The 27,777-nt window shown below is 43.2% G+C and overlaps 2 protein-coding genes across 6 annotated transcripts; one reads left to right on the plus strand and one right to left on the minus strand.

Moving 5' to 3' along the window:
- The first annotated feature begins 644 nt into the window (after positions 1-644).
- On the plus strand, positions 645-27,681 carry SOX30 (SRY-box transcription factor 30). Of its 3 annotated transcripts, XM_073355205.1 has the most exons (6): positions 645-707; positions 8,721-8,792; positions 18,020-18,259; positions 20,247-20,426; positions 22,263-22,755; positions 26,291-27,681. In XM_073355205.1, exons 2-6 carry the CDS (start codon positions 8,783-8,785, stop codon positions 26,670-26,672), a joined length of 1,305 nt encoding a protein of 434 aa, XP_073211306.1. In that variant the 5' UTR covers positions 645-707; positions 8,721-8,782; the 3' UTR covers positions 26,673-27,681. The 3 variants fall into 3 exon arrangements, with proteins under 3 accessions (XP_073211306.1, XP_073211303.1, XP_073211304.1); XM_073355202.1 differs by lacking the exons at positions 645-707; positions 8,721-8,792 and adding an exon at positions 15,390-16,654; XM_073355203.1 differs by lacking the exons at positions 645-707; positions 8,721-8,792; positions 18,020-18,259 and adding an exon at positions 15,390-16,654.
- Positions 4,444-15,079, minus strand: THG1L (tRNA-histidine guanylyltransferase 1 like). 3 transcript variants are annotated; one of them, XM_073355208.1, is made up of 6 exons: positions 14,865-15,079; positions 13,078-13,254; positions 12,344-12,513; positions 11,325-11,413; positions 8,837-8,944; positions 4,444-6,171 (listed from the first exon to the last, which is right to left on the minus strand). In XM_073355208.1, exons 1-6 carry the CDS (start codon positions 15,062-15,064, stop codon positions 6,013-6,015), a joined length of 903 nt encoding a protein of 300 aa, XP_073211309.1. In that variant the 5' UTR covers positions 15,065-15,079; the 3' UTR covers positions 4,444-6,012. The 3 variants fall into 3 exon arrangements, with proteins under 3 accessions (XP_073211309.1, XP_073211311.1, XP_073211310.1); XM_073355210.1 differs by lacking the exon at positions 14,865-15,079 and having other exon boundaries at positions 5,288-6,171; positions 12,344-12,423; positions 13,083-13,240; XM_073355209.1 differs by lacking the exon at positions 14,865-15,079 and having other exon boundaries at positions 5,288-6,171; positions 12,344-12,509; positions 13,078-13,165.
- Positions 27,682-27,777: the final 96 nt, after the last annotated feature.

A 27,777-nucleotide genomic window follows, 5' to 3' on the forward strand; every position in this document is an offset into this window, starting at 1 on the left:
GCCCTGATCTCGGCCAGAGGCACACGTCCCCCGGGGGTCCGCGCAGGTCTTCTAGGGGGTACAGCTGATATCTGCCTCCTTTTACAGCAGGCTGGACGTAGGCCAATACGAACTAAAATTTGATACAGATGACTTGTGTCTACCGCTCTGTACATTGAGCTGCAGGGACAATATTGATAGCCCAGTGATTGCATTTTATAGTTTGATGGTGAAGATGAGAACGCCAGCAGTTGTTCGGGAACAGTGTGGCTGTGAGGCTTTTGTTCTTCTATGTCTGATTTTGTAAGCAAGTAGTTTTTAAATTAGGTGAAACCTGGGGGTGCGCAAGACAAATCAGAGTCCTGAAAGGGGGGACAGTAGTCTGGAAAGGCTGAGAGCCATTGCCCTGGTGGTTTCAATACAATGAGCTTTGCTCGGTGCTTATCCCCTCATCTGGAGGGAAATCAGGCCAGTAGCCCCAGCCCTCCTGGCTGGTAATCAAGCTCTCCAGCACTCAGATAGATTAAAGATGCTCTGGTTTTAATATGGCTTCTCTAAGTGCTGCACCTTTAATTAATTTCTCATACCAAAACCCCTCTGTGTATTACAGCAGCTCTGCCTGTGTAAAACACCAAGTCCCTCGCCCTAGGACCTTTCACAGGTCATGCACTGGCTCTTTCATAGAGGTGAGCACTTATGTTGCACAACTGAAAGGCAGCTGGGTAAAGGTCAGTACAAAAAGCTTATTATTATTTTTTCCTTAAAGAGAACATATTGCACAAGTGTTTTCTCAAAAGGACAGTGACACTATTTCAGTCCCTGGAGCCCATTCTAGTCACTGTTAAGAGACTGCACCCCCTGCTATTAAACTCCGTAACTAGTCCCCAAAGGTCAAATGCTTCATTCTACGGCAGTAAAACCTAACTGAGAAAAGTCCTCTGAACAACTTCAAAAGGAAGCGTCCATTTCTTAAGTTTCAGAGGAACAGCCGTGTTAGTCTGTATTCGCAAAAAGAAAAGGAGTACTTGTGGCACCTTAGAGACTAACCAATTTATTTGAGCATGAGCTTTCGTGAGCTACATCATCAGCTCACGAAAGCTCATGCTCAAATAAATTGGTTAGTCTCTAAGGTGCCACAAGTACTCCTTTTCATTTCTTAAGTGGGTCACAGTGACACTTTACCTGCTCTATAGAGGCACAGTGTTAATACAGTATTGGGCCGCTGGCATATACTGGTTCTAATTCTGTCCAACACTCATCCACCTCCTCTTTTTTCTTGGGCATATCCATTTTCAATTGTTTCAACTTCCTCTAGTTTTGAATAGCAAACTTTAGATAGATAGGGCCTGATTTTTGGAGGTGCTCAGCACCCTTTACTTCAGTTGGAGTTATTTGTTCAGCACCTCTCAAAACATGACCCAAAATTAAAGGCCATTTTTGAAAATATGACCCTTACCTATGACCTGCAGTTTCCACCTATCTGTGAAAGGGGAATATTTACCTATTATACACTATTCTGAGGATTGGTTAATGCTTGTAAAGTGCTCTGAAGATATAAAGCCCCATGTGGGTGATAAGTATTATCAGCTGGAACCATGTTCTCAAAAAATTCTTTCCACTTTATGCCAGAGTGAAAAATCCAAATTTTACTATTTTTTTGAAGATTAATTTATTATATGAGGAGAAACCTCCATAAGTCAGTTACTGGAGACTGACATGAGACATTCTGGAGTCCAATAGAGTTTATATCTCAGACCAAAGTATTAGAGGGCTCACAGATGCTAGGAAGACTCTCTATAACTTAGTGACAGGTTTCAGAGGAACAGCCGTGTTAGTCTGTATTCGCAAAAAGAAAAGGAGGACTTGTGGCACCTTAGAGACTAACCAATTTATTTGAGCATGAGCTTTCGTGAGCTACAGCTCACTTCATCAGATGTTTACCGTGGAAACTGCAGCAGACTTTATATACACACAGAAATCATGAAACAATACCTCCTCCCACCCCACTGTCCTGCTGGTAATAGCTTATCTAAAGTGATCAACAGGTGGGCCATTTCCAGCACAAATCCAGGTTTTCTCACCCTCCACCCCCCCACACAAATTCACTCTCCTGCTGGTGCTAGCCCATCCAAAGTGACAACTCTTTACATAATCAAGTCGGGCTATTTCCTGCATAGATCAAGGTTTTCTCACATCCCCCCCACCCCCATACACACACAAACTCACTCTCCTGCTGGTAATAGCTCATCTAAACTGACCATTCTCCAGGTTTAAATCCAAGTTAAACCAGAACATCTGGGGGGGGGGGGGTAGGAAAAAACAAGAGGAAACAGGCTACCTTGCATAATGACTTAGCCACTCCCAGTCTCTATTTAAGCCTAAATTAATAGTATCCAATTTGCAAATGAATTCCAATTCAGCAGTTTCTCGCTGGAGTCTGGATTTGAAGTTTTTTTGTTTTAAGATAGCGACCTTCATGTCTGTGATTGCGTGACCAGAGAGATTGAAGTGTTCTCCGACTGGTTTATGAATGTTATAATTCTTGACATCTGATTTGTGTCCATTTATTCTTTTACGTAGAGACTGTCCAGTTTGACCAATGTACATGGCAGAGGGGCATTGCTGGCACATGATGGCATAGATCACATTGGTGGATGTGCAGGTGAACGAGCCTCTGATAGTGTGGCTGATGTTATTAGGCCCTGTGATGGTGTCCCCTGAATAGATATGTGGGCACAATTGGCAACGGGCTTTGTTGCAAGGATAAGTTCCTGGGTTAGTGGTTCTGTTGTGTGGTATGTGGTTGTTGGTGAGTATTTGCTTCAGGTTGCGGGGCTGTCTGTAGGCAAGGACTGGCCTGTCTCCCAAGACTTGTGAGAGTGTTGGGTCATCCTTTAGGATAGGTTGTAGATCCTTAATAATGCGTTGGAGGGGTTTTAGTTGGGGGCTGAAGGTGACGGCTAGTGGTGTTCTGTTATTTTCTTTGTTAGGCCTGTCCTGTAGTAGGTAACTTCTGGGAACTCTTCTGGCTCTCAGAAGAGTTCCCAGAAGTTACCTACTACAGGACAGGCCTAACAAAGAAAATAACAGAACACCACTAGCCGTCACCTTCAGCCCCCAACTAAAACCCCTCCAACGCATTATTAAGGATCTACAACCTATCCTAAAGGATGACCCAACACTCTCACAAGTCTTGGGAGACAGGCCAGTCCTTGCCTACAGACAGCCCCGCAACCTGAAGCAAATACTCACCAACAACCACATACCACACAACAGAACCACTAACCCAGGAACTTATCCTTGCAACAAAGCCCGTTGCCAATTGTGCCCACATATCTATTCAGGGGACACCATCACAGGGCCTAATAACATCAGCCACACTATCAGAGGCTCGTTCACCTGCACATCCACCAATGTGATCTATGCCATCATGTGCCAGCAATGCCCCTCTGCCATGTACATTGGTCAAACTGGACAGTCTCTACGTAAAAGAATAAATGGACACAAATCAGATGTCAAGAATTATAACATTCATAAACCAGTCGGAGAACACTTCAATCTCTCTGGTCACGCAATCACAGACATGAAGGTCGCTATCTTAAAACAAAAAAACTTCAAATCCAGACTCCAGCGAGAAACTGCTGAATTGGAATTCATTTGCAAATTGGATACTATTAATTTAGGCTTAAATAGAGACTGGGAGTGGCTAAGTCATTATGCAAGGTAGCCTGTTTCCTCTTGTTTTTTCCTACCCCCCCCCCCCAGATGTTCTGGTTTAACTTGGATTTAAACCTGGAGAATGGTCAGTTTAGATGAGCTATTACCAGCAGGAGAGTGAGTTTGTGTGTGTATGGGGGTGGGGGGGATGTGAGAAAACCTTGATCTATGCAGGAAATAGCCCGACTTGATTATGTAAAGAGTTGTCACTTTGGATGGGCTAGCACCAGCAGGAGAGTGAATTTGTGTGGGGGGGTGGAGGGTGAGAAAACCTGGATTTGTGCTGGAAATGGCCCACCTGTTGATCACTTTAGATAAGCTATTACCAGCAGGACAGTGGGGTGGGAGGAGGTATTGTTTCATGATTTCTGTGTGTATATAAAGTCTGCTGCAGTTTCCACGGTAAACATCTGATGAAGTGAGCTGTAGCTCACGAAAGCTCATGCTCAAATAAATTGGTTAGTCTCTAAGGTGCCACAAGTCCTCCTTTTCTTTTCTCTATAACTTAGGTGTCATGATTAATTTGGAATGAATGATGTGCTGCCCACCCCACAATCCCCCAAGTCTGCCTTTTCCTATTAGCTTCTTGATGATCACGTATCCATACTACACATTAAGAAAATGAGATTATATATACTATCTTATATTTAGGTGATTATGCAGCTGGCTTGAATGTATTTTCTTTATAGCCAATCACATTAACAGGAGCAGGGGCAGAGACGGAAATAGCCACAGTAATAAAACACCTTGACTCTGTAATTTTTTATTAGTGCTTTTCAGACAGGTTGTGAATAAATAATAGTAAAAAAAGATGCATATTGCTGTAAATCAGCTCTCTTCTGGGGGGGGGGGGGGAAGAGGAGTGGCTGGAATGTTAATTAATGAGAGACAAGTCCAGTGTCAACCTTCTTTAGTCATAGTTGCTCCTTGCTTTCATTGTCTATGCCCAGCCTGCGAAGCATGAACAATTCCTTACCAAGTACTTGTCAACATAGTTTAATCAAACCTAAAGAAGAGTTCTGTGTAAGCTTAAAAGCTTGTCTCCTTCACCAACAGAAGTTGGTCCAATAAAAGATATTACCTCTCCACCTTATCTGACAGTTAAACGATGTCATTTTGAAACCCATATAGTTAAAATGGTACCATCCTTAGTGTGGATGCTTGTATATCAGTATACACTTTTATAAACTTATCCCCCTAAATATACTGGTATAACTGTGTCCACACTAGGGACTGAGCTGATTTAACTACTTTGGTAACAAGTATTCCTCTAACCAAAATAGTTAAATCAGCACAAAAACTATATGTGGGCCAGGGCACCAAATTCCTTCAGGTACACACTCCAAGGTAGTTTCTCCTCATCCATCCCATCATGACTCATCTCTGCCTGCTCTTGTAGCAGGAACTGTCATCAATACCACTGCATGGATCAAACAAGAGTAACATAAGACCTTCCCAACTATAAGCAATAAGATCTTCTCTCCCTCTTCTCTGCTAGTTTCCATAATCCTAGCCAGCAGGAGCCAGAGGGTTTCCCAGTGAGCAGAAAAATGAGAGCATGACCTACACACACCTCCAACCACGACAGAAATCTGTGTGAGAACTTTATTACAACATTTGGCTATTTGAGACCTTCACTAATAACTAGCAAAGCCACAGCAACAAAAAACTCTGAAGAATAAACATAGGAGGGGGAGAATTACATTTCTGCATCTTTAAAAAAATAGAAAAGTAATTTACACATGAGAAAAACCCCTTTAAAATTAGTTACAGCAAATTGTTGGGCTACTTTGTGTATCTTCAACATGGGCCTGAGATGTGGACTGCTAGAGAATTTTTGTAACAAAGCTCCCTGGTTATGGAACTTGATTCAAGGCACTATTCCAAGTCTTTAGTCTGTTTCAGAGTTTAAAACAAACCTAAAGAAAATCTTTCTGCTGCTTTTAACTGTTCCAAAGAGTAGATGGTTTTAGCGGAGTAACTCTATAAAGCACCCTGTGACGTTAATGTGAAAGATCCTACATACATGCATGATGATGATGTTATAAGTCAATGCAAATATGCATTTACAAGGGTTAATTTTGTAATTTTATATAAAAGTTCTTTCCCTTTGAAAGTACCATGATTTTCGCTTCTGCAGATAGATATAGCTGCATGACAGGCAAGGACACTGTTTCTAAGACAACATCACTCAAAATGTGGATGCTGAATTACAAAGTTAAATTATCCGAGCCTCACCCCACAGTCCTCACTTCCCAGAAGCTCATGCAGATAAGTTGTTTCCTGTTGTTTGCATAAGAACTCAAACTGGGAAGGTCAGCTATCAGCTAGGATTTCTGGATAGTCCTCCCAGAACTGGTCCCCAATGATGTCACAGTGCAGTGGGACAGCTTTACTCCTGGTCCGTGTCACTTCAACTTCCTTCTCTTCCGTTTCCTTTGGCAGTTTTATTCTTTTTGTAGCGACTTCTTTAACCTGCAAATATAGTTCACACATGAGTGTATTTATAAAAGGACTTTGAAGGTTTCATAAATTGTTGGTTTTACCTTGTTTACATATTAACAATAAGACCCTTTTGTCCCTTCTGCCTTATGACAGCTTTTAATTTTGTACCAGAATCTGCAAATCTAGGCATATGGTGTCACTCAGGTACCAAAAATAAGTCATACTGAAGCAATTTTTCCAGTCAAAACTCATGCCACGCAGGTCATATATTTACAGGGTTTTGCTACTGAATGGATCAGATTACAAGAATGCCACTCTGATGATTTTCATGGTAATTGTTTCAGGATTCATTTTTCATTCAATTCAATATCTACACCTGAAGTCTTTTAGCTTATCACATGAGTATTTTCAGCAAGACAAAAACACAGGTGGCAAGGTGCAGGTGAGCTGTTCGCTCTAAGCCAAACACTGAAATGACGTTCCAAAATAAAGGCAAGCATCCCCAGGTGTATATATTACTATATGGTGAGACACTCATTAAAGCCATTTATTAATATAATCAAGAGATAGGTATTCATGCACGTTAAGCCACTGGATAAAGAAACAGATGAAACAGTTGGTCATTCTCACATGGTCTGAAGAGAGCACCAACAAATACTTGGAAAGCTGGGAAAGAATACATCAGTTTTTATGGAAAAAGTAGATATAAAGCCTCCCAGAAGGCCTAATATTGTCAAAGAGATGGGCAAGAAACAAGAGACAAGTGGAACACTATCTCAAACGAAGGAGTCTCTCCCTATATCAGTCCTCTTGGTAAAATGCCATAGAAATCACCAGCCACAAAAGAAAACTGAGCTAGCTATTAGTCATTCTTTTTATGTATAACAAAAAGTAAGAACAGTGAGAAAATTGTGGCGGACTCTCAACCAACATTAGCTAGGCTCTAATCACAAGAAACACACACACTTCTACTTCACATCTATACTAATTCATAAATTTTAAGACCAGAAGACACCATTTATGATAATCTGATCTGATCCCCTACATAATTTCAGAATTTTATTCCTGCATCAAGCCCATAACTTTTTGTTGAGCCAGGGGAACAAATGCTACTAGCTAACTCTGAAATGAAGAGATTTGCAAGTTACAGATAAAGAAGTTCCTCCATCAAAAGTTACTTTTGTGCGTGTACCATGCAGCAACACCTCATCAAAATAAATGAAAATGAGGATTGATTGTTCAGTGAGCTGAACAGTCCTAATTGCTTCATAACAAAAATATTAAGGCTCCAATCCTGCACTGAGCTTTGCATAGGCCCAAGTGTTTTCTTTTGGATTATACTATAGCAAACTTGGGAAAATAGTCATAAATTTTACCAGCCTAGGTACAATCTACTTATCCAGCTTTTAACCTGACTGATTAAAAAAAAGCAAACTGTATTTTACTCTCATGAAGAGTGAGCTCTAGGCAAATAGAATTTTGCAAGACTGACTTCTGTAACACATGCATACACAGAGATGATGATGAGTCTATGCATAGGTAAACAGTCGTACAGATATATTATAAATGAGTCAGATTTCAGACACCAGTTTTCATATTATTCAGTTAGACATAGATATATCTATAACACCTCAAAATAACTCATTTTTAACACCCACTGTTCAAAACCCCCATTTCCTTAGTATCTGAAATATCTCTATATGTAGACAGTCATAGCCACGGAAGCGGAGGTCATGACATTTAATCATAAGAAGCATCGGGGGTGGGGGTTATACTGTGGTTTGTGACCTGCACGCAGTATTTATTGTTGTAGCACCTAGGAGCATTAGCCATGGACCTTGTGCTAGGTGCCATACAAAGAGCAAACAAAAAGATGGTCCTTGCACCCAAAGCGTTTGCAATTTAAGAATAATACACAAGACAACAGATTCTTAAACAGACTGATGGGAGAGTACAAGGAAACAATGAGACAATATTGCTCAGTATAGTAAGTGGTGGTCCCCGCTCATGAACAACCTAATTATTGTCAATATTTTTGTAGGCACCAAAGCAAAGGAGGGTTTTAAGGAGGGATCTGAAGGAGAATGAGGCAGTTTTACAAATGTTTATTGGGGGCTCCTCCCAAGTAGGAGAGAAAGCACAAAGGTGCTTGTTTGAAAATTTAACACATGGGCAATGGAGGCTGACATCACATGCCAGGGGTGACCAACCTGTGGCTCTGGAGCCACATGCGGCTCTTCAGAAGTTAATATGCAGCTCCCCTTGTCTAGGCACCGACTCTGGGGCTGGAGCTACAGGTGCCAACTTTCCAACGTGCCAGGAGGTGCTCCCTGCTCAAGCCCTGGCTCTTCACAGGCCCTGCCCCCACTCCACCCCTTCCCACCCCCTCCCCGAGCCTGCCGTGCCCTCGCTCCTCCCCCGCCTCCCCACACCTCAGAGCCTCCTGCACACCACGAAAGCACTGATCGGTCGAGCTGCCGGTGGGTGGGAGGAGCTGGGACAGGAGCTGATGGGGGGCTGCTGATGTATTACTGTGGCTCTTTGGAAATGTACATTGGTAAATTTTGGCTCTTTCTCAGGCTCAGGTTGGCCAACCCTGTCACAGGCCAACTGAAGGCAGGAGTCCACTTGTCTATACTGAATGAGAGATGGTAAGTAGTGTGGGGGGCTAGGCATGCAGTTAAGATGCTTTTACCTTCTGCCATATTAGTACAGTTCCTTTCCTATATATCAAAGGCTCATTGTTGTAGTTAATGTTGAATTCAGAAAATAAAATCTCATTCTTGTCTCCAGCCAAAGTTCCCTGAAATTGAGAAAAGGAAAATAAGAAGTTCACCTTATAACCTCAATTTATTTAAACATGTCCTTTTTTATAGCACAGAAACAAGTAAGGTAAATGTTGAATGCAAGTAATTAATAACATGCATACAGGGTTCTTTAAATCTTCAAACAACTTTATTAACTCATTATCCTCACAGCATCCCCATGAAGTAAGCAAGTGTTATTTCCTTTGGTAAAATGGGGATAGATAAGCAGAGTGAGGTCTGTGTGTTCTTGATTTTTATTAGGGCTGTCAAGAGATTAACAGCAATTTATTTAAATATTTTTGGATGTTTTCTACATTTTCAAATATACTGATTTCAATTACAACACAATACAAAATATACAGTGCTCACTTTATTTTGATTACAAGTATCTGCACTGTAAAAAACAGTATTTTTCAATTCACCTAATACAAGTACTGTAGTGCAATCTCTTTATCATGAAAGTTCAATTTACAAATATAGAATTATGTACAAAAATAACTGCATTCAAAAATAAATGTAAAATTTTAGGGCCTGCAAGTCCACTCAGTCCTACTTCTTGTTCAGCCAATCACTCAAACAAACAAGTTTGTTTACATTTGCAGGAGATAATGCTGCCCACTTCTTCTTTACAATGTCACCTGAAAGTGAGAACAGGCGTTCTTGGGGCACTGTTGTAGCTACCATCACAAGATATTTACGTGGCAGGTGTGCTAAAGATTCATATGTCCCTTCATGCTTCAACCACCATTCCAGAGGACATGCGTCCATGCTGATGACTGGTTCTGCTCGATAGCAATCCAAAGCAGTGCGGACTGACGCATGTTCATTTTCATTATCTGAGTCAGATGCCACCAGCAGAAGGTTGATCTTCTTTTCTGGTGGTTCGAGTTCTATAGTTTCCACATCAGTGTTGTTCTTTTAAGACTTCTGAAAGCATGCTCTGCACCTCGTCCCTCTCAGATTTTGGAAGGCACTTCAGATTCTTAAACCTTGGGTCGAGTGCTGTAGCTATCTTTAGAAATCTCACATTGGTACCTTCTTTCACTGCAGATTTGACAGAAAGCAAAGTGTTCCTAAAGTGAACAACATGTGCTGGGTCATCACCTAAGACTGCTATAACATGAAATATATGGCAGAATGCGGGTAAAACAGAGCGAGGGATATACAATTCTCCCCCAAGGAGTTCAGTCACAAATTTAATCAACACATTTTTTTTTAACAAGCATCAGCAGCATGGAAGCATGTCCTGTGGAATGGTGGCCAAAGCATGAAGGGACACACGAATGTTTAGCATATCTGGCATGTAAATACCTTGCAATGCCAGCTACAAAAGTGCCATGCAAATGCCTGTTCTCACTTTCTGGTGACACTGTAAACAAGAAGAGGCAGCATTATCTCCCGTAAATGTAAAGACACTTTTTTCTCTTAGGGTGGCTGAACAAGAAGTAGGACTGAGTGGACTTGTAGACTCTGAAGTTTTACATTGTTTTGGTTTTGAGTGCAGTTATGTAACAAACAATCTACATTTGTAAGTTGCACTTTCAGGACAAAGAGCTTGCACTACAGTACTTGTATGAGGTGAACTGAAAAATACTATTTCTTTTGTTTATCATTTTTACAGTGCAAATACTTTTTATTAAAAATATACAATTTGATTTCCCTTATAACACAGAATACAATATATATGAAAATGTAGAAAAACTTCCAAAATATTTAATAAATTTCAATTGGTATTCTATTGTTTAACAGTGCAATTAAAACCGCGATTAATTTTGTTAATCATGATTAATTTTTGATAAATTAATCACAGGAGTTAACTACGATTAATTGACAGCCCTAATTTTTATGTTTGTACACAACAAAAAAAGGTGTGGAACAGCACCCTGTAAAGGCAAGAAGAGGAGAATGAGATGGATAAAGTGACCTGCCCAAGACCACATACTGAATCATTGTTAGAGCTGGGCTTAGACGTCAAGAATTGCTGAATCACAGTTTTACACCCATACCACATCTCTTTTGAGGCCAGTCACATTTCATATACACATTTCTAAGCATTTGAACCCATTAATTATGAAGTTAAAATCCTATTTGGATTCTAATTAAAGTAAATTTGTTGCCAGTCAGGTTAAGATCTTTACACCTCAACTGCAAAACAGAAATCCAAAACCAACATCATCTCCAAAGAAAAATAAGCACATACTGGGAAAAATGAATTGGTATACAGGCCTTCCCTAATGGGCAAGACATGCCTGCATAGGGCTGGATAATTGGAAGTACTTGGCAACTGGGTTCTGCGTATGTTCCCTGTACTATTATGAATAAAATCTCTCCTTATAGTTGATATTAGAAGACAATTAATTTAGAAGAGGTGCTTACCTGTAATCTGTCTTGTGCTTGGACTGGTGTCAAGCCACTTCGCTGCACAAGCATCCAAAACACTGTATTATAGAGGTTATTAATGTGGCCTGCAGAAATAGGAAATGGTGTCAAAGGACAAACAGACTATTTGCAAAGTCTAGATGGCTATTCAGAGAATGGTTTTCCATTCCCACAAATTCCTACAGCTAGATATTTAAAGTACCATTAGTAATATTTGTCGTTATGTAGTATCATCGTAATCCAATCTCATGCTTTATGGCATACTGGATCTCTGGAATGGTCAGATGATTGATTCCTCACAGCTACATGAAGTATATCATAATTGTTAAGTAAGATGCATTATGGCAGACAGAGTTCACCTTCCTCTGAAACAACAGATGTTAGTCACTGCCCCAGGTTTGATACTAGCTTTGCAACAGTGACCTGATCTGTCATGGAAAATCCTATATTCGTCATTTGACTGTTGTAATTTTGCTACACAATATTGCTGAATCTGAACGTTTATACCTCTCAGTGAAAAAAAACAACATTCAAGTGAGGTTACTAAAATTTCTGGTACTGAATTTCAGTATTTTAGTGATGACAATCCAGTATCTGCTATGGATCCCATGTTATTAATGGGTGTGCTGTAAAAATAATAGAAGTATTAACACATAAAATGAGTAATGTCACAAACACCACATTGCTCTTTCTAAAACAGTGTCAATAGAAGATAAAAGGGGAATAAAAATACAAACTGGGATGGTTTTGGAAGATTACTGTAGAATGTAAAATAATCTACTTTCTAAGAACATCATCCACCTCTTGTGCAGCTTAACAGCTCCAAGGATGTGTTTTTAAATAAGTAAACTACAGTCCCTCTGCTATACAGCAGCTTCTTTTTCACTGAGCGCACCTATGCATGCGGCAATAAGGGGTTAGAGGTTTTCATCCCAGGAGGAAAAAAACACCCAACAGTTAAATCGTTATGCTAAAAATCAACTGTTCTCGTTTTCCTGATATCTAAAGATGCTTACAATCTGCTTGTCTCCAGCTGAGATAGTCCTTTAAATTCTGGTTACTGGGATACAAGACAACTCGTCCATCAAATCCGGGTGGATACAGGAGTGGCTGGTCCTTAAAATAATCCTTCCAGTAGAAAACATAACTGGAGGCAAACTGGGAGACGACGTGAGTCATGAACTTACTTGCAAACGCAAAGCCAACAGACAGAGAGAGAGGAGAGAGACAGAGAATACATTAGCTATTAAAACAACTATACCTTTCTATCTGTAATTATTTGGGTATCAGTGGTAAGGCTTCTGGTGGACAGCAGTGCTTTTCATACCGCGGCTCTATGGACCACCAATAGCAGGTAAAACCTTTTAGAGTGGTTGGTGGAATTAAACATGTTAAGAATTAAGCAGTGGAGGCTGGAAGAGGAGAGAGGTTACTGAAAAAATCCTCTTTTGTAGAAGATGGTTTTTATTCACCCTTTTGCTGTTTGTTTGTTTTTAACTTTATTTAATTTACTTTTCAAAATCATCATACACAAAAACATAACATCAAATACTCCATGGCTAATTACAATCTCATATTATATATACAAAAATCACACCCACAAACACAAGTGAATTGTGTAGTTTCCATCTATATCATACAGGTAGCATCTGTACAAGTTTAAGGACAAAGAAACAATAGTTGCATATGCCAGTTCTCAGAGAGAACTATTAAACATGGGGAAACTGGTAAGCTCAAAAGGAGAAATTACCTTGCTCTTCTTTTAAACCAGTTACTTTTCTTTTTAAAAACAAAGCTGTATTCATCACTCTGTCCATAAGCCATGACAATATCCTCCAGCTCTTGCATCACAGTCTGGGCACACTTAGTCATCAGATGGAGGGCACGGTCATCATTAGGCTTACTGAAGCCATGCTGCTCAGCAAAGCTTCAAGAAGAATAGAGGTTCAATGGGAAATTAACCTTATAAAAGATACTCAATACTTGTTTTCATCACATTTATTTCCTCAGAACATTGTTGGCATGGACAGGATTTTTGGAAGTCAATGAACTCCCTCCAGGTGTCAAAAACACTATGAGAAAATCTTCCTGCTTCTGAGTCCCATACACCACAATCTCCTCCTCATCAAGATCAGACGCCAACTATTTAACTCCTCTTAAAATCAACTGGTGCCCCTATGGTATATGGAGTCAATGGGAGGCATATGGTTTGTCACTATTACATCACTTTTTTGCTAAAGCACATTCAGACTTTATCCAAGGGAGAAGACGCATCAGCAAATTGCCAGAGCTTGAGAACTTCACTGAATTTGTACAAAGTAAGAGTCAGTTGTGTATCATCACCTGAGTGATGCAGCCTGTGGAAACTATAACTCCAGGGAAAAAGTGCTCCCTCTGGCCTTGAGCAGCCTGTGGAAGCAACGCACAGCCCAGCCAACTACAGTCCCCTTATCGCTTATGGAGATGAGGGTCACACTCTCCCAAACCCACACACCACCAAAATTAGTCATTCCGTTGCACACATTTCTGCCTTTGGGGAGAGGGGGAGAGAACAAACAGCACTTGACAGCCATGTAGTGACGCTACTTAATGCTCTACTGGAAGGGATTCATGGCACATCTGTACGATAGACACCAGCGCTGCTGCAGTACCACAATGCAGCCTTCCATCACTCCGTCTCTCCAAGAGACAGTAGCTACATCAATGGAAGAGTCCTTCGGTCAACCTAGCCGCCTCTACACCAGGGACCAGGTCAGCCTGTCTACAGTGCTCAGGGCATGAAACTTTCACAGCCCTGACCTAAGTTTTAGCTGGAGACCCGGCCACAGATCCTACAGTGATGAGCGTAGTACAAATACCTATATAGACCGGAAAACACCTGCCGAACCCGGAGATAAATATTCCCAGTCCCACGCTCTCCTCCCTCCCCCCAGGCAACAGTCATGACATTTCCCCACCGCCTGCAGCGGTTCCCGGCAGCCCTGAGGCCTATGACCGGGTGACACGGATGTTCTAGCACACAGGGGTCGTCAGTAAGTGGTCCGTGGGCCAAAGCCAGACCGCCAGATGCGTCTGAATGGCTCACGAGATCTTTAGGATCTACACACGATCCCTATTGCGACGGGTTTTGTGTCATTCTCTCTGGGGGCTGGACCTTGACTCTACCTCGACCAAGACACGGGGACCTGGCCACAACGGATTGATCACCCCTGCTCCAGCAGAAGCTGAGTGAAAGGGTGGGCACCTCCGGGGACCCCGTCCCCTTACAGAGCCCATTAGCACCGGGGGCCCAGCTACACCCAGGGCCCTCCGTCCCCCCCGGGGTGCCCCCGTCCACGCCCCCGGGCGGCCAGACACGGCCACAGGCGCTGCCCCGCCCCCCTCACGGGAAGGGGGCGCCCCCCCGGCCGCCGCGCCCATCGCTCGCTCCGGGCCTGGGGCAAGCTGGGGCCCCGCCCCCGTCGCCGCCGCGGCGAGACGCAGCACTGCCCTCGGCTGCCGGCGGCCCCCCTCCCGGAAGCGCCCCGGCCTCCGCACCGGTGGAAGTTGCGGCCGTCCAGCCGGGTGACCACCCAGCAGTTGGGCAGGCACGTGTCGTCCGCCTCGAAGTCCCGCACGTACTCGAACTTGCTCTTCGCCATGGGGGCCCGGCGGCCGCCGCCCGGCCGCGCCCTCGTCCCAGGCCCAACGGCGGCGGCGGCGGCAGCGGCGGCAGCTTCCCGGACACGCAGCCGCATGCCCGGAACCGGAAGCAGCCCCCCTCCCCGACCCACCCCGGAAGCGACCTCTTCTAGCCACAGGCCAGGCCAGCTCTATGGTGGGATGCGCCGTTGGAGGACTGCTGCTCGCTCCAGAAGAGGGGGGGGGGGGGCGCTTCTGGCCCTGGCCTCCGGCACGGGGCTCTGCAGAGGGGGGTGGATTAGCCGCCCCAGGAGCGGGGCCCTCAGTCCCTGCCCGCGCCCCCCCGCCCGGGCCGGGCCGGGCCGGGCCGGGCCGGGCCTCGCTTCGCTCTTCTGGGGCCCGCCGCCGCCCCGGGCCTGGTCCCGCGCGGGTATGTCAGAGCGCGCCGGGCAGGGAGCCCCGGCCCCCGCTCCGCCTCGCGCCGGGCTGCCGCCGTCGCGAGCCGCCACGCGGTCCTCCCGGGGTCGCCATGGGGAGAGGCCCTTGTCGCGCGTCGCCATGGCAACCGCCGGGACGCAGCCCCGCCCCCTCCCCGCGTGGGAGGCACGTGGCGCCCCGCCGTTGCCATTTGCGGCGGCCCCCCGGGGCGGGGCGGGGCGCGAGGCGCGGAGGGCAGCGCGTGCGGCGGGGGCGGGGGCGGGGGCGCTGAGAACGTTTGCGGAGCAACCGCAGGAAACAAACGGACAGCGACAGAGGGGGGCGGCTGAGCTCACAATCCCCGACAATCCCCCTCCCGCCGGGGCCCGCCTGCGCCATGGAGGGGGGGGCGCAGGAGGAGCCGCACCCCCCAGCCGGGCCGGAGGCACCCCGCTCCGAGCACCTTCTCCTGCACCCCCGCACCAGGCCGGGGGGCAGGGAGCCGCCCCTCCTGCGCCCCCCGCCCAGGCCGGGCCCCCTCCATCCGCTCCTGCCCCCCCTCCCCGGGCAGGGCGCCCCCGGCAAGGAGCTGCACCCCCCAAAGGGGCAGAGTCCCCCCAGCAGGCCGCTGCCGCCCCCCAGGGCTGCGCTGGGGCCTGGGGAGCAGGAGGGGGGCAGTGAGCCCCCCCGGGCGCTGCAGGGAAAAGCAGAGGAGCAGGAGCAAGAGGGCCCGCTGGGGTGCAGTGGTTGCAGCAAGAGAAAGAGGGGTGAGCTCAAGGCCGCCGCAGCCCGACGAGCAGGGAAAGAGGGGGCCCAGCTCGCGGCCAGCGGCCCCGTCAGGAGAGGAGGGGATCAAAAAGGGGGGCACGCAGAGGAGAGCCAGAAAGAGGTGATGGTGAAAGAGACTGGGGGGGACAGCGTGGCCTCGGGGACTGGGAAAGAAGGAGCAATCAAGGCCGAGCAGGCAGAGGCAGCCGGTGAGGACTGCAAGGGGAGGGAAGAAGCTGTGTCGTCCAAGCCAGCTGGATCCTTCAGCAAAGATGCCCCTGTGGCTCAGCCGCCTGGTGGGTTTGGAGCTCAGCATCCTCAAGACCTGAAGATCCCATTGACACTCCATCCAGTACCCTCTGGGACCAGGATCCAGTTTCAGGGACCTCCACCTTCTGAGCTGATCCGAGTGACTAAAGTGCCCCTGGCCCAAGTGCCCCTTAAAATGCAATCCTTACTGGAGCCTTCAGTCAAAATTGAAACTAAGGATGTGCCCCTCACAGTGCTGCCCTCTGATGCAGGTATTATTCTAGTCACATCGGAATGCAGTTATTATTGCAGTCACATCGGAATTTCCAAGGCTACAACACGTGTTGCCCCAAAGTTGGAATTTTAGCAGCTAGGAAACACAAGTAGAAATGTGATTGAAGTCCTGGCCTTTCTCTGTAAACTGTATCCATATCATTTCCACCTGCACTGAGAGTGTAAACATACAGGGTCACATTCAACCTGGGTTTTAGAGGGTTCAGCTCTGTTGACCTCCATGCAGCTGCTTACTCCAGTTCTGACTTTAGCCCCCTGTAGCAGGTATCTGATTCTTAACTATAAAGCCTAAGATTTTCAAGAATAGGAGCCTAAAAGCAGTCTTTAAAGTCCACGTTTAGGCACCGGCCTGATTTTGAAAATGTAGGGCACCCAACACCTCATTTTAAAGTCACCACTTGAAAATGAGGCAATTTCCTAAGCACTGAGTTTAAAGACTGCTTTTAGGCTCCTATTCTTGAAAATCTTGGGCTTAATCTTTGAGTGGATTTAGGAGCTCAATTTTGACCTTTAAAATTAATAATTTCTTTTAAGAGGTGGCCTAATGGCTAATAGACTCTTGTCCTGTCATTGATAATACAGGGTTTAGGTGATGGGTGCATTTAGAATTAGCTTTCATAGAGGGACTGCTTCCTAAGTGAATTGGTAGTGGAGTGGAAACCTTCCACCTTTAGGTCATCAGCTCAAATCCAGCCCTGTTGGTTGTGATGGGAAGTTGTTTGCATCTAATGAGCATTTAGTAGATTCATCAGTCTTTCCAGCAAAGGTGTCCACATCACAAAAAAGACTAGCACCATCTGGCAGGCTTAGCAGCGAAGCCAAGAATTGAATGGCTATAGAACTGAACTACCCGTATTACCACTGAGTATGGTCCCTGCAAGGTCAGGGTTTTGGTGCATTACTGTTGCACTGTGCATAAGCTTGCACTGATACTGTGGTGCCTTTATAAACATATGCATTACATAACACAATAATTAGTCAAATGAAAACAAAACCCCTACCATTTTTTTATTATGTTGAAATTAGCTCTGATCTGTATGAAAGGAGAGAGAAAGAGGGAGACTATCCCACAATAGCAGATGCTGTTATGTCAAATATTTAAATTATTCTTTGTGGAGTATTTCACTTGTGGCTAGTCATTACTCCAGTATTCTCTTAGTTGACAACAGCTGAACTTTTTTTCCAGGGGCAATTCTCCAAATATGTACGGAGGCTTGTGGGTTCCAGAATCTAGGTGTTTCTTTTCTTTGGGTTTAGCTGGATTCTTTCTTTAAATATGATCTACGGCAACATTGCATATGCTGTCTGTCTAATGATATTCTTTCCTGATTTTTGGTACGTAGGGATACCAGATACCCCATTTAGCAAAGACAGAAATGGCCATGTAAAACGTCCAATGAATGCATTTATGGTGTGGGCAAGAATTCACCGGCCGGCACTAGCCAAAGCTAACCCAGCTGCCAATAATGCAGAAATCAGTGTCCAGCTTGGATTAGAGTGGAACAAACTCACTGAAGAGCAAAAGAAGCCCTATTATGATGAAGCTCAAAAGATTAAAGAAAAGCACAGAGAAGAATTTCCTGGTAAAAAATGCATATACTTCCTTACATCCGCATGCTTTAAAAGTTTGCGTTACCCAAAAATGTTGACTTTATAAAGTACTCATGGCCTAGTGCAATATTCTGCATGGACTGATACAGATGCCTAGGGTAGGGGAAATGGCAGGCAGAGAGCTACGTGATAGGCAAATTAGTCCAGTCCAGTAGGATTGGGAAAGGAAAAGCCATATAGGGAATGAGGGTCAGTATGCTGAATGGGAAGAAGATAACTCTGGTGGGAAAGAGGAGGGTCCCCAACTTCTAATGTTTGGTTCTTGGAGCACTGTATTCTGAACTTTGAATTCCCTGTGCTCCCTGTGTTATTTGTTCCTTAAATTGTAATATTCATTTAAGGCATTTTCCTAAAAATTAATGTTATCAGATACTATGGTGACAAGGACCATAGAAATGCCTATAAATATATTAAATAATTTTTTCAGCCTTAACTATGGACTAACAGTTTCCTGTCTGAGAGTAATAATGTAAATAATAATAGCACCCAATACTGATATAATTAAAAATAAAGAAATCCATACCTATAACACTAATTACAAGTTAGATTATTAAAATTCAAAGGATTTTCAAATCTAATTTACTTTTCACCGGTTATTCTGTTTCTTTATATTTTTCTTTTCACTCAGATTGGGCAAAGAAATTAAACTAGTCTTTCACTTTATAAACAATTTTTAGTAAGTTTCACTTTCTGTTTCCCATGCACAAATATAATGCTGCAACATTTAGGTTGCAAAACTGTAAGGGAATGGTAAAGCTAAATACAAATCTTAAATCTGAACAAAAATCCCCATTTTCATTGGAAACACATTTATTTCTAATAGAAATAGAAGGTTTTCATAAAATATTAGCTTAGAAATAGCAGGAATACCAAGCGTCTCATTCACCCCTTCTTACTCCAGTTTACAGCTGTCTATATTACACTATTCTAAGTAATCCAGAGGTGAATCAAGACTCAAATCTGTTTTTCTGTGTTTTGGTAGGAACACTTGTTGGAGGTCTCAGATGTGGAATGAGACTTTTTTCAGCCTTTAACTGAAGGGGGCAGGGTAGTGAATCCTTAACAAAGCATTTTTCTCCTGAGTAATTTAAACAGGTGAAAAAAACAGCATTTTAAACTGAATAAAAATCACTAAAATATAAGGTGCTATGTCCTTTTGTATCTGTGATGTCATAATCCTGCTTGTTCTCCAGGCTGCCACGGAGTATTCCAGAGTAGACAAGATCTGAATTTCTTATGTCATAAACAAACAGAAAGCAAAACATAATATTAAACACCCCCAAACATTCAGGCCTTCTTTAAACATCATAATGAGACAAAAAGTCTAAACTGCTTAATGAAACCTAATTGGTATAAATGACCTATCATCATCTTTACAAGTCTCTTGCTATTTGATTGGTGTATGTATCAGAGGCAAACCTAGTTCTGCCTGCAGTAATATATGCACAGCTCCCATTGGGCCAAAAACTATTACATCTCTACAGTCTCACTGGTGTAAATGAAATTTGCATAGGTGTAGTTGAGAATCAGGGAGCCAGTGAGATTATAAATCTGGAGCCACATTTTTAACTTTACCATATTTTTTCAAAATAAAGTCCAGGATGTATTGCCATTTTCTCCCGTACCCTCCCTTCATAATGTGTTGTTAACCTGTGCCACACTGGCCCCTCTGTTTTTCTGATCCAGTATCTCCTCCACCAAACACATAATAACGTACGTTAATATGAAAAGAATGAGAGAATGTGCCAGTTTCATCATGTTCTCTGATAGGGTGCTCAGTCTGCCACTATATTGAAGTGAATGGGAGTTTTGCTGTTGACTTCAACTGGAAGAGGATTTGCCCTTGTTGTGGATCCATACAGACTTTTCAGACTCGTGGGTTACATAGATTTCATGTCTTGAAACTGGCCCACACATCTATTAAATCTGCCTGAAGCTTTCTCATTTACTCTCCCACAGGCTGGGTTTACCAACCACGACCCGGCAAAAGAAAACGCTTCCCATTGACTGTCTCCACTGTATTTCCCGGCACCTCTCAGAACATCATCACTACAAACCCAACTGCAATTTATCCTTTCCGATCGCCCACTTACTCCGTTGTCATTCCCAGTGTACAGAACAGTATTGGACATCCTGCCTGTGAGTTTGTTTAATTAGTTTTGGTGAATTCATTCAATAATAATAAGAAAACTGTATCCTGTATAAGGTCAAGCGTAGACCAGCGTAAGAGTGTTTAAAGCAACAGTCCAGTGGCAAAGCTGCTTAAGAGGACAAGGGGAAATTTGTCAGAAAAAGTGTCACAGGGAAAGATGTTGTTAGTGTGAGGGCTACATTAGAGACATAAGGTGAGTGAGGTAATAGCTTTTATTGGACCAACATCTGTTGGTAAGACAAGAACAACTGTCCTGAACAAGAGCTCTGTATAAGCTCAAAAGATTGTCTCTCTCATCAGCGGAGGTTGGTCCAATAAAAAATATTACCTCATTTGCTTTGTCTCTCTAATTTGCAAACACACATACAGTTTGAGTACACAAATCCAAGTTTCTGTACACACCAAAACCTGGTTAGGAGAGAAGTGTGCACCAAAAAGTGCATGTGCAAAATTGTGCCCACATTGTTTAATGTGGGTTGAGGCTTCCTTTTAAAGTGAGGAATCTGGTCAATGAAAAAACATATTCCATGCGGGTCAATCCCTTGATCTGTGGTTCCATGTCTCATCACTTAAGCAGTTTCAGCAGTGCTTAGATGGAGGACTTTTTGGGAAAGCGAAGCGTGCTTCAAGAAGGGGTGTTAGTGATTCAATAAGTAGCATCCTTTCTTCTGCCTCAGTATTGATCTATTCTCCCACTATGGACGTGGGAGTGCTGGAGCTGCTATCTTTCATATAAGATAGGAAAACAAAGGCCATGAGCATTCATGGTCATTATGTAATATTCAGAATAGTACATGTAATTACACTCTGTTCTGGCTAGATTCCACCTTGAATAACTACATGCTACCTACCTAAATTCCCTCAGTAGTTTTGATTGGATATGGTATTCTTCTCTTCCTGTTCTAAACTATTGTATAGTGTTGTTATGCTGTCTTGAATGCCTACTCTGTTTCATCCCAGAGGTGGCTATACTTTAGTTGTGGTTGAAGTGATTCCTGTATATATTGTCATGAAGGACAAAATTTTACAAAATGCCTACATTCCATTGACTTGGGATTTAGGCTTTGAAATCACTTAGGCACTTTGGAAAATGTCCCCCCAGATGCTTTGGAATCGTTCTGTAGGAAAGGCACGCTCTAAATGATAACTTTATTATCATAAAAATGATACAGAAACATGTCTGTAAATTATGACAAAATGAATAAACACTGCCTGGATGTGTCCTTTTTCAAAACAAATGAAAAATAACAATTTTGGGGAAGTTTGGTATTTCCACTTGATTCTGTTTCTTAGGGCCACAGTAGAACTAAGCAGGTTTACATCAGTTGAGAATGTATGCATATATTCTTTATGTATACATTGCAGGTCCATACTGACTTGCTAAGTGGCATATGATTGTGAATTATAGGGGTGTTATGCTGAAGATGCTCTGGAGAGGTGGGTTAGAAAGCTCTGTAATGGCAGCATTTCAATACAGCAGCGTTGAAGTTAACCACATGTCATCCTTCTTAAATTTGCTAATATACTTAATTACATTCAGATTTGGATATCAATGTGACAGAGGTGGGCGTGTTACTCAGTAGAGGTGAGAAAGTTGTGTTTGGTTTCCAAGGAGGGGATTTCCAAGGACAGAAGAAATATTGAGCTGTCTCTGTTTTTGTTCTGGGAGATAGAAGAGGACAATATGGAATCCCCCCGGGGAACTTAGCTATGTCTGTCTTCTTTCTATTCTATGTGTAGTTAGCTAAAGTGGTACTTATAAAATGCTCTTACTGGAACCCTTCCATTCATGATTGAGCAATAATCGTTTCTGTTTTCAAAAGGTGAAGCCCCTTCTACTATCCAGCTGCCAGCTCCTTCCATACAACATCCGGGTCCAATTACACTTTTCCAGCCAAGTGTTGGAAACACCACACCAGTGGCTGTCCCAGCTCCAAATCTGCCCCTTCACCCTGTAATTCCACCACAGCGCTTTGCTGGACCTGCACAGACAGAAGCTCATCATGTACCTTCCGGATCAAGTTGTTCTGTAAAGAGACCTATCCCAGTTTGCATTGAGAGCTCCAGCAGGAACCCAAGTAATGCCAGCACCACTCACTCCAGATTTCCTGTCTCTAATAGTCAACCCCCTAAGGAGTACTCAGGTGTTTCTACTTGTCCTAGAAGTGCTCCAATTCCCCAGGCTCCTCCCATTCCTCACTCACATCTCTATCAACCTCCTCCCATTGGTCATCCAGCCACTCTCTTTGGAGCTCCTCCTCGATTTTCGTTTCATCACCCTTACTTCTTACCTGGACCCCACTACTTCCCATCAAGGTAATTAAGTCATTCATTTAAATTCTAGAGAGAGCAGGTATGTGCTAAAGGTCAACAAAAGCTACTGCTTATAGAAAGAGTGCAAAGAACAGCAGACTGGGCAAATGACTCTCAGTGCAGGATTGCAAGGCTGTGGGGGAAAGTGGGCTTAATGCCACCTTAACAGCTCCCCAGTTGTGGGACCTGCCAGCCCGAGGCTGCTCCGAGTTGTACCCAACTACCAATAGCTCCAAGCCATTGCGTGTTCTAAGCTAACAGTAACTAGAAGTGCTTGCTGCCCCTCCCCGCCACCCAAGTCCCAGCAGTGCAATTGAATTCAACAAAAATATATTGAGTAAAAGTTATGGAAATTTAAAAAATCAGAATTAAAACTGGGCAAGCATTTGAGCTGGTTACACCATACCCCAAGCACCTTGGTGGGGTTGGCTCTATGAAATGGAATAGTCCTGAGGTCTTACCAAATGGAAAGAGACCTGAGCATGATATAACAAATAAACCCTAGTATTTTCTTTGCACCCTTGGGTTAGTCAACTGGAGAAGAGCACTTGAACCAAGAACTCTTGGGTTTGAACACCCGCCTTACAGTATTTCAGTGTTGACTAACCTGACCACGTGCAGAGGGACTGCTGTTGGTTCAGCAGTGACGACAGGCAGGCTCCAGTGCCTTGTAGCAGCCAGTTGAGCAACAGCTAAATGTGCTGTTCAGGCCCAAGAGGACCTGGAAGCCAGCTAGTGCAGAGATCAATTAAGAGAATTCACACTGCACAAACTCTGTGTCACTTTGAATGGAGAAATGAGCGAGCTCAGTGTTCATTTTCATAGCTCATTTTTTGTAAGTAGCCAATTTTCCTATATTTGATTTTAGAGGGAATTCAGCCTCACAAATGATTACAATGATCACTCTCCAACTGGAGGCGATGCTTAAAGATTTGGGGCCACATTCTGCCCTGACTTACACACTGCACTCTCCTATTGATCTCAGCAGAATATGCCTGCATGAAGTCAATGGGGTTGCCTTGAGGTAAGTCAGGGCAGAATATGACCCATGAAAATTGAAAGACCTTAATGGACAGATCATCTCTGCAACACAAGTCAGTCTGTGGGCGTGCGTTAAGTTCAAGAACCTTAAATAACAGACCAAGGTTATCATCACTTGAACAACACACTATAGCATGGATGCATTGGTGCCTGCCTTCACACTGGGCGCTAAAGATGATCTGAGCTTTGCCCTTTGGTTTCCATCATTAGGCAGAGCTCACGAACAGCTTGGGGGTTTTGGGGGGTTTTTTTTGGCTCATACCATAACAGTCTGTTTGGTGTTCTAACAAAAACTGGGCTTCATAAAGTTACATACCCCACCAGCAGGCAGACAGCTCTAACACAAACTTATTTGAAAGTTCATTTCTGTGTGGATTATTGTTTGCATGTAAACAATTCATCTTTTTTGTGCAGCACTGATTGTGCAAATGAATGTGTGTGCAAAATTGTGTGCTAAAATTAGCGGCTGGATTGAAGAAATTTAAGGAAAGACCTCTTGACTGTGTTTGTACCAGCTGCATTTGGGATCCTATCCATGTGCTCTCTTAAGAGATGTGAACAGTACCACTGAAGCCTGGATCTGCACTGCACCAATACATATCTTTAAACTATAATATCATTAGAGAAGGGCTCTGTTACTTGTTTCACACACTTTAGTTACTCTACAGTACTATATAAGTCTACAACACTAAATAAACTGTAATATGCTTTGACCCTCTGGGACCGGAATAAGGCTAAAAAATCAGTAATTAGTTGTTTTGGGGAGCAATTTCTTATCACCTTCTATTATTCTTTTTCTGGCGTTTCTCACTTTCACCTGTCAATTGCATGATGACTAGCCATGTATCCCAGTGGTTCTCAACCGATTTACCATTGTAGGCTGCATATGCAGCGCTCTGTTTATTATGTGGGCCACAACCACACAATATATGTATTATTTGAATGGCCCTGAGGATGTTACATGGGGAGCAACTGTGTGCTGACTGGGCTGTAAGCAGCCCATGGGTTGAGAACCACTGATGTATCCTCTTTACATAGTATACTCTGGACAGGATTCCTTGATAGCCTTCTTTTTTACTAACAGTCTAGCAGCTGCAAGACATGATTTTAAAAGGAAATAAAAGGAATTTTTTAAGCCTTCTTCCAACTCCACTATAAACGGTGGCCTGCAGAGATCACATAAACTGGGTTAAAACATAAAAACGGCCATATTGGGTCAGACCAATGGTCCATATAGCCCAGTAGCCTGTCTTCTGACAGTGGCCAATGCCAGATGCTTCAGAGGGAATGAACAGAATAGGGCAATTAGCAAATGATCCATCCCCTGTCATCCAGTCCCAGAATCTGGCAGTCAGAGGCTAGGGATACCCTGAGCATGGAGTTGCATCCAGAGCATGGAGTTGCATCTTGGCTAATAGCCATTGATGGATCTATCCTCCATGAACTTATCTAATTCTTTTTTGAGCCCAGTTATACATTTTGCCTTCACAACATCCCCTGGCAACAAGTTCCACAGGTTGACTGTGCATTGTGTGAAGAAATGCACAGAAACTTCCTTTTGTTTGTTTTAAAGCTGCTGGCTATTAATTTCATTGGGTGATCTCTGGTTCTTGTATTATGTGAAGGGGTAAATAACACTTTTTCTCAACACCTTTCATAATTTTATAGATCTCTGTCATATCCCCCTTTAGGTTATGATGCTGGGTTTTACTATTTTGGGTATGTTTGATAAAATGCTCGATAGCATGTAGGACACTATTTTATCTGTGACGTTACAGTAGAACCTCAGAGTTATGAACACCAGCGTTACAAACTGACCGGTCAACCACACAGCTCATTTGGAAGTGGAAGTACGCAATCAGGCAGCAGCACACGCACACAACACATATACACAAAAAGCAAATACGGTACAGTATTGTGTTAAACATAAACAACTAAAAAAATGGGAAAGTTTAAAACAATTTGACAAGGTAACTGTTTCTGTGCTTGTTTTATTTACATTAAGAGGGTTTAAAGCAGCATTTTTCTTCTGCATTGTAAAGTTTCAAAGCTGTATTAAGTCAATATTCAGTAGTAAACTTTTGAAAGACCAACCATAACGTTTTGTTCAGAGTTACGAACATTTCAGAGTAACGAACCTCCATTCCTGAGGTGTTTGTAACTCTAAGGTTCTGCTGTACACTAATAAATAAAATTGTTTTTAAAAAAGAAACTTCTTGGGTCTATCCAGCAGCAACAGAGCTGCATATGTAGGCTGGTATCTCTGTCATAGACACTGGGTATGATTCTCCTTGTATATTGGGTGGCTGCAGTGTTTATAGGGGTTAGTGTGTTTAAATATCTCACTACAGTATGAATTGGCTAATGCAGATCATTAGGGAAACTTTCATCTTCAGTCCCCAGTAGAAACGTAGCCAATCTTACATAGTCCTTATGCAATACAACTTAGCACCATGGCAGAAAGCTTGATTTATCGTCTCTTGGTCTCTCACTGCAGCACGTGCCCGTACAGCCGCCCTCCATTTGGCTATGGGAATTTCCCCAGCTCAATGCCCGAATGTCTTGGCTTTTACGAAGACCAGTACCAAAAGCATGAGGCTATGTTTTCTGCTCTGAATAGAGACTATCCTTTCAGGGAGTACCCAGATGAGCGCACACAGAGTGAAGATTCCCGCAGCTGTGAGAGCCTAGAGGGAGTGTCTTATTACAACAGCCACAGCCATAGCGAGGAGGAATATTTAACCCCCATGCCACAGCTGGATATTGGAGCCTTGGAGAACGTTTTCACAGCAACCCCATCCACACCCTCCAGCATCCAGCAAGTCAATGTGACTGACAGTGATGAGGAGGAGGAGGGGAAAGTGTTAAGAGATTTGTAATTTTTAAACCAAATGATAACAATACACAGGAGTCTTTTAAAATATTAAATAAACATTTCAGTCCTATAATATCTTTTTAGTCAGTGTGTTCAAGGAGAAACCCGAATCACCTCGGCGATAAGTGCAGATTGTTTTAAGAACTCTGATCATCCATTAGCATTTTGGGAGGCCAGATACGGACCTGGGGCTGTCACTGAAGTCTCTGGGTTTTCAGTTGTTCACATTAGGCCTGCATTTGGGCCCAGAATCACGAAGGCATTCCTATTCAGGAAAGCATTTAAGCATGTGCTTAGCTTTAGGCCTGTGCTTAAGTGCTTTTCTGAATAGGAATGGACTTAAGAATGTGCTTAAGTGCTGACCTGAATCAGGACTTTGGCTTTCTGTGTTCCAGAACTTGCATTCATTTTGGCAGTTTTACTTTAGGAATTTTAGCAAGTGAAATAATTCTGTCTGTATGTCACAGATGCTTGAACAAAATGTAATTCTTGATGTAATAAAATGCACTGGGGGCTAGGGATTGGGGTCAGGAGTAATTCCCTCATGCTTTCAGATTTGCCCTTTGTCTACCATGGTATATTTATTTAACAACATAATTTAGTTTGTTTTTCTATATAATCTATATTTGTGCTGCAAATTGTTGTGTAATACATTGAAAATATAGGGTCCAATTCTACCACCCATACTCACATTAAATAGTATCATATTGTGCAAGAGTCTCATTGATTTAAATGGGGACCATTTGGAGAGTAAGGTGCTATTCCGTGGGAATCAGGGTGATAGAGTCTAGCCCTGTGAAATAACTTATACTGGTGGACTATGATTTGATCCCTGAGTATAGTTAACATTAATATCTATACAATACATATTTTAAATTCGTTAGTTGCAAAATGTCTCCACTAAATTGTAAGAGTAGATGAGATACAGAATTTGATTGCCAAAACTAGTAATTCATGTCACTAAACAATTTTTTTTTTCTGTTTCTTTTCTTCCCATTTCTTTCACTGGGAATCCCATTGTTCTCCTTTTCTATTTAAATAAAGTCACATGAACTGCATGTTGTTAGTGCTGTATGTTGTGATGACAAAATTTATGGTGTGTACAAAGA

This window comes from Lepidochelys kempii, chromosome 8 (assembly GCF_965140265.1).
Source record: "Lepidochelys kempii isolate rLepKem1 chromosome 8, rLepKem1.hap2, whole genome shotgun sequence".
Classification (NCBI taxonomy): Eukaryota; Metazoa; Chordata; order Testudines; family Cheloniidae; genus Lepidochelys; species Lepidochelys kempii.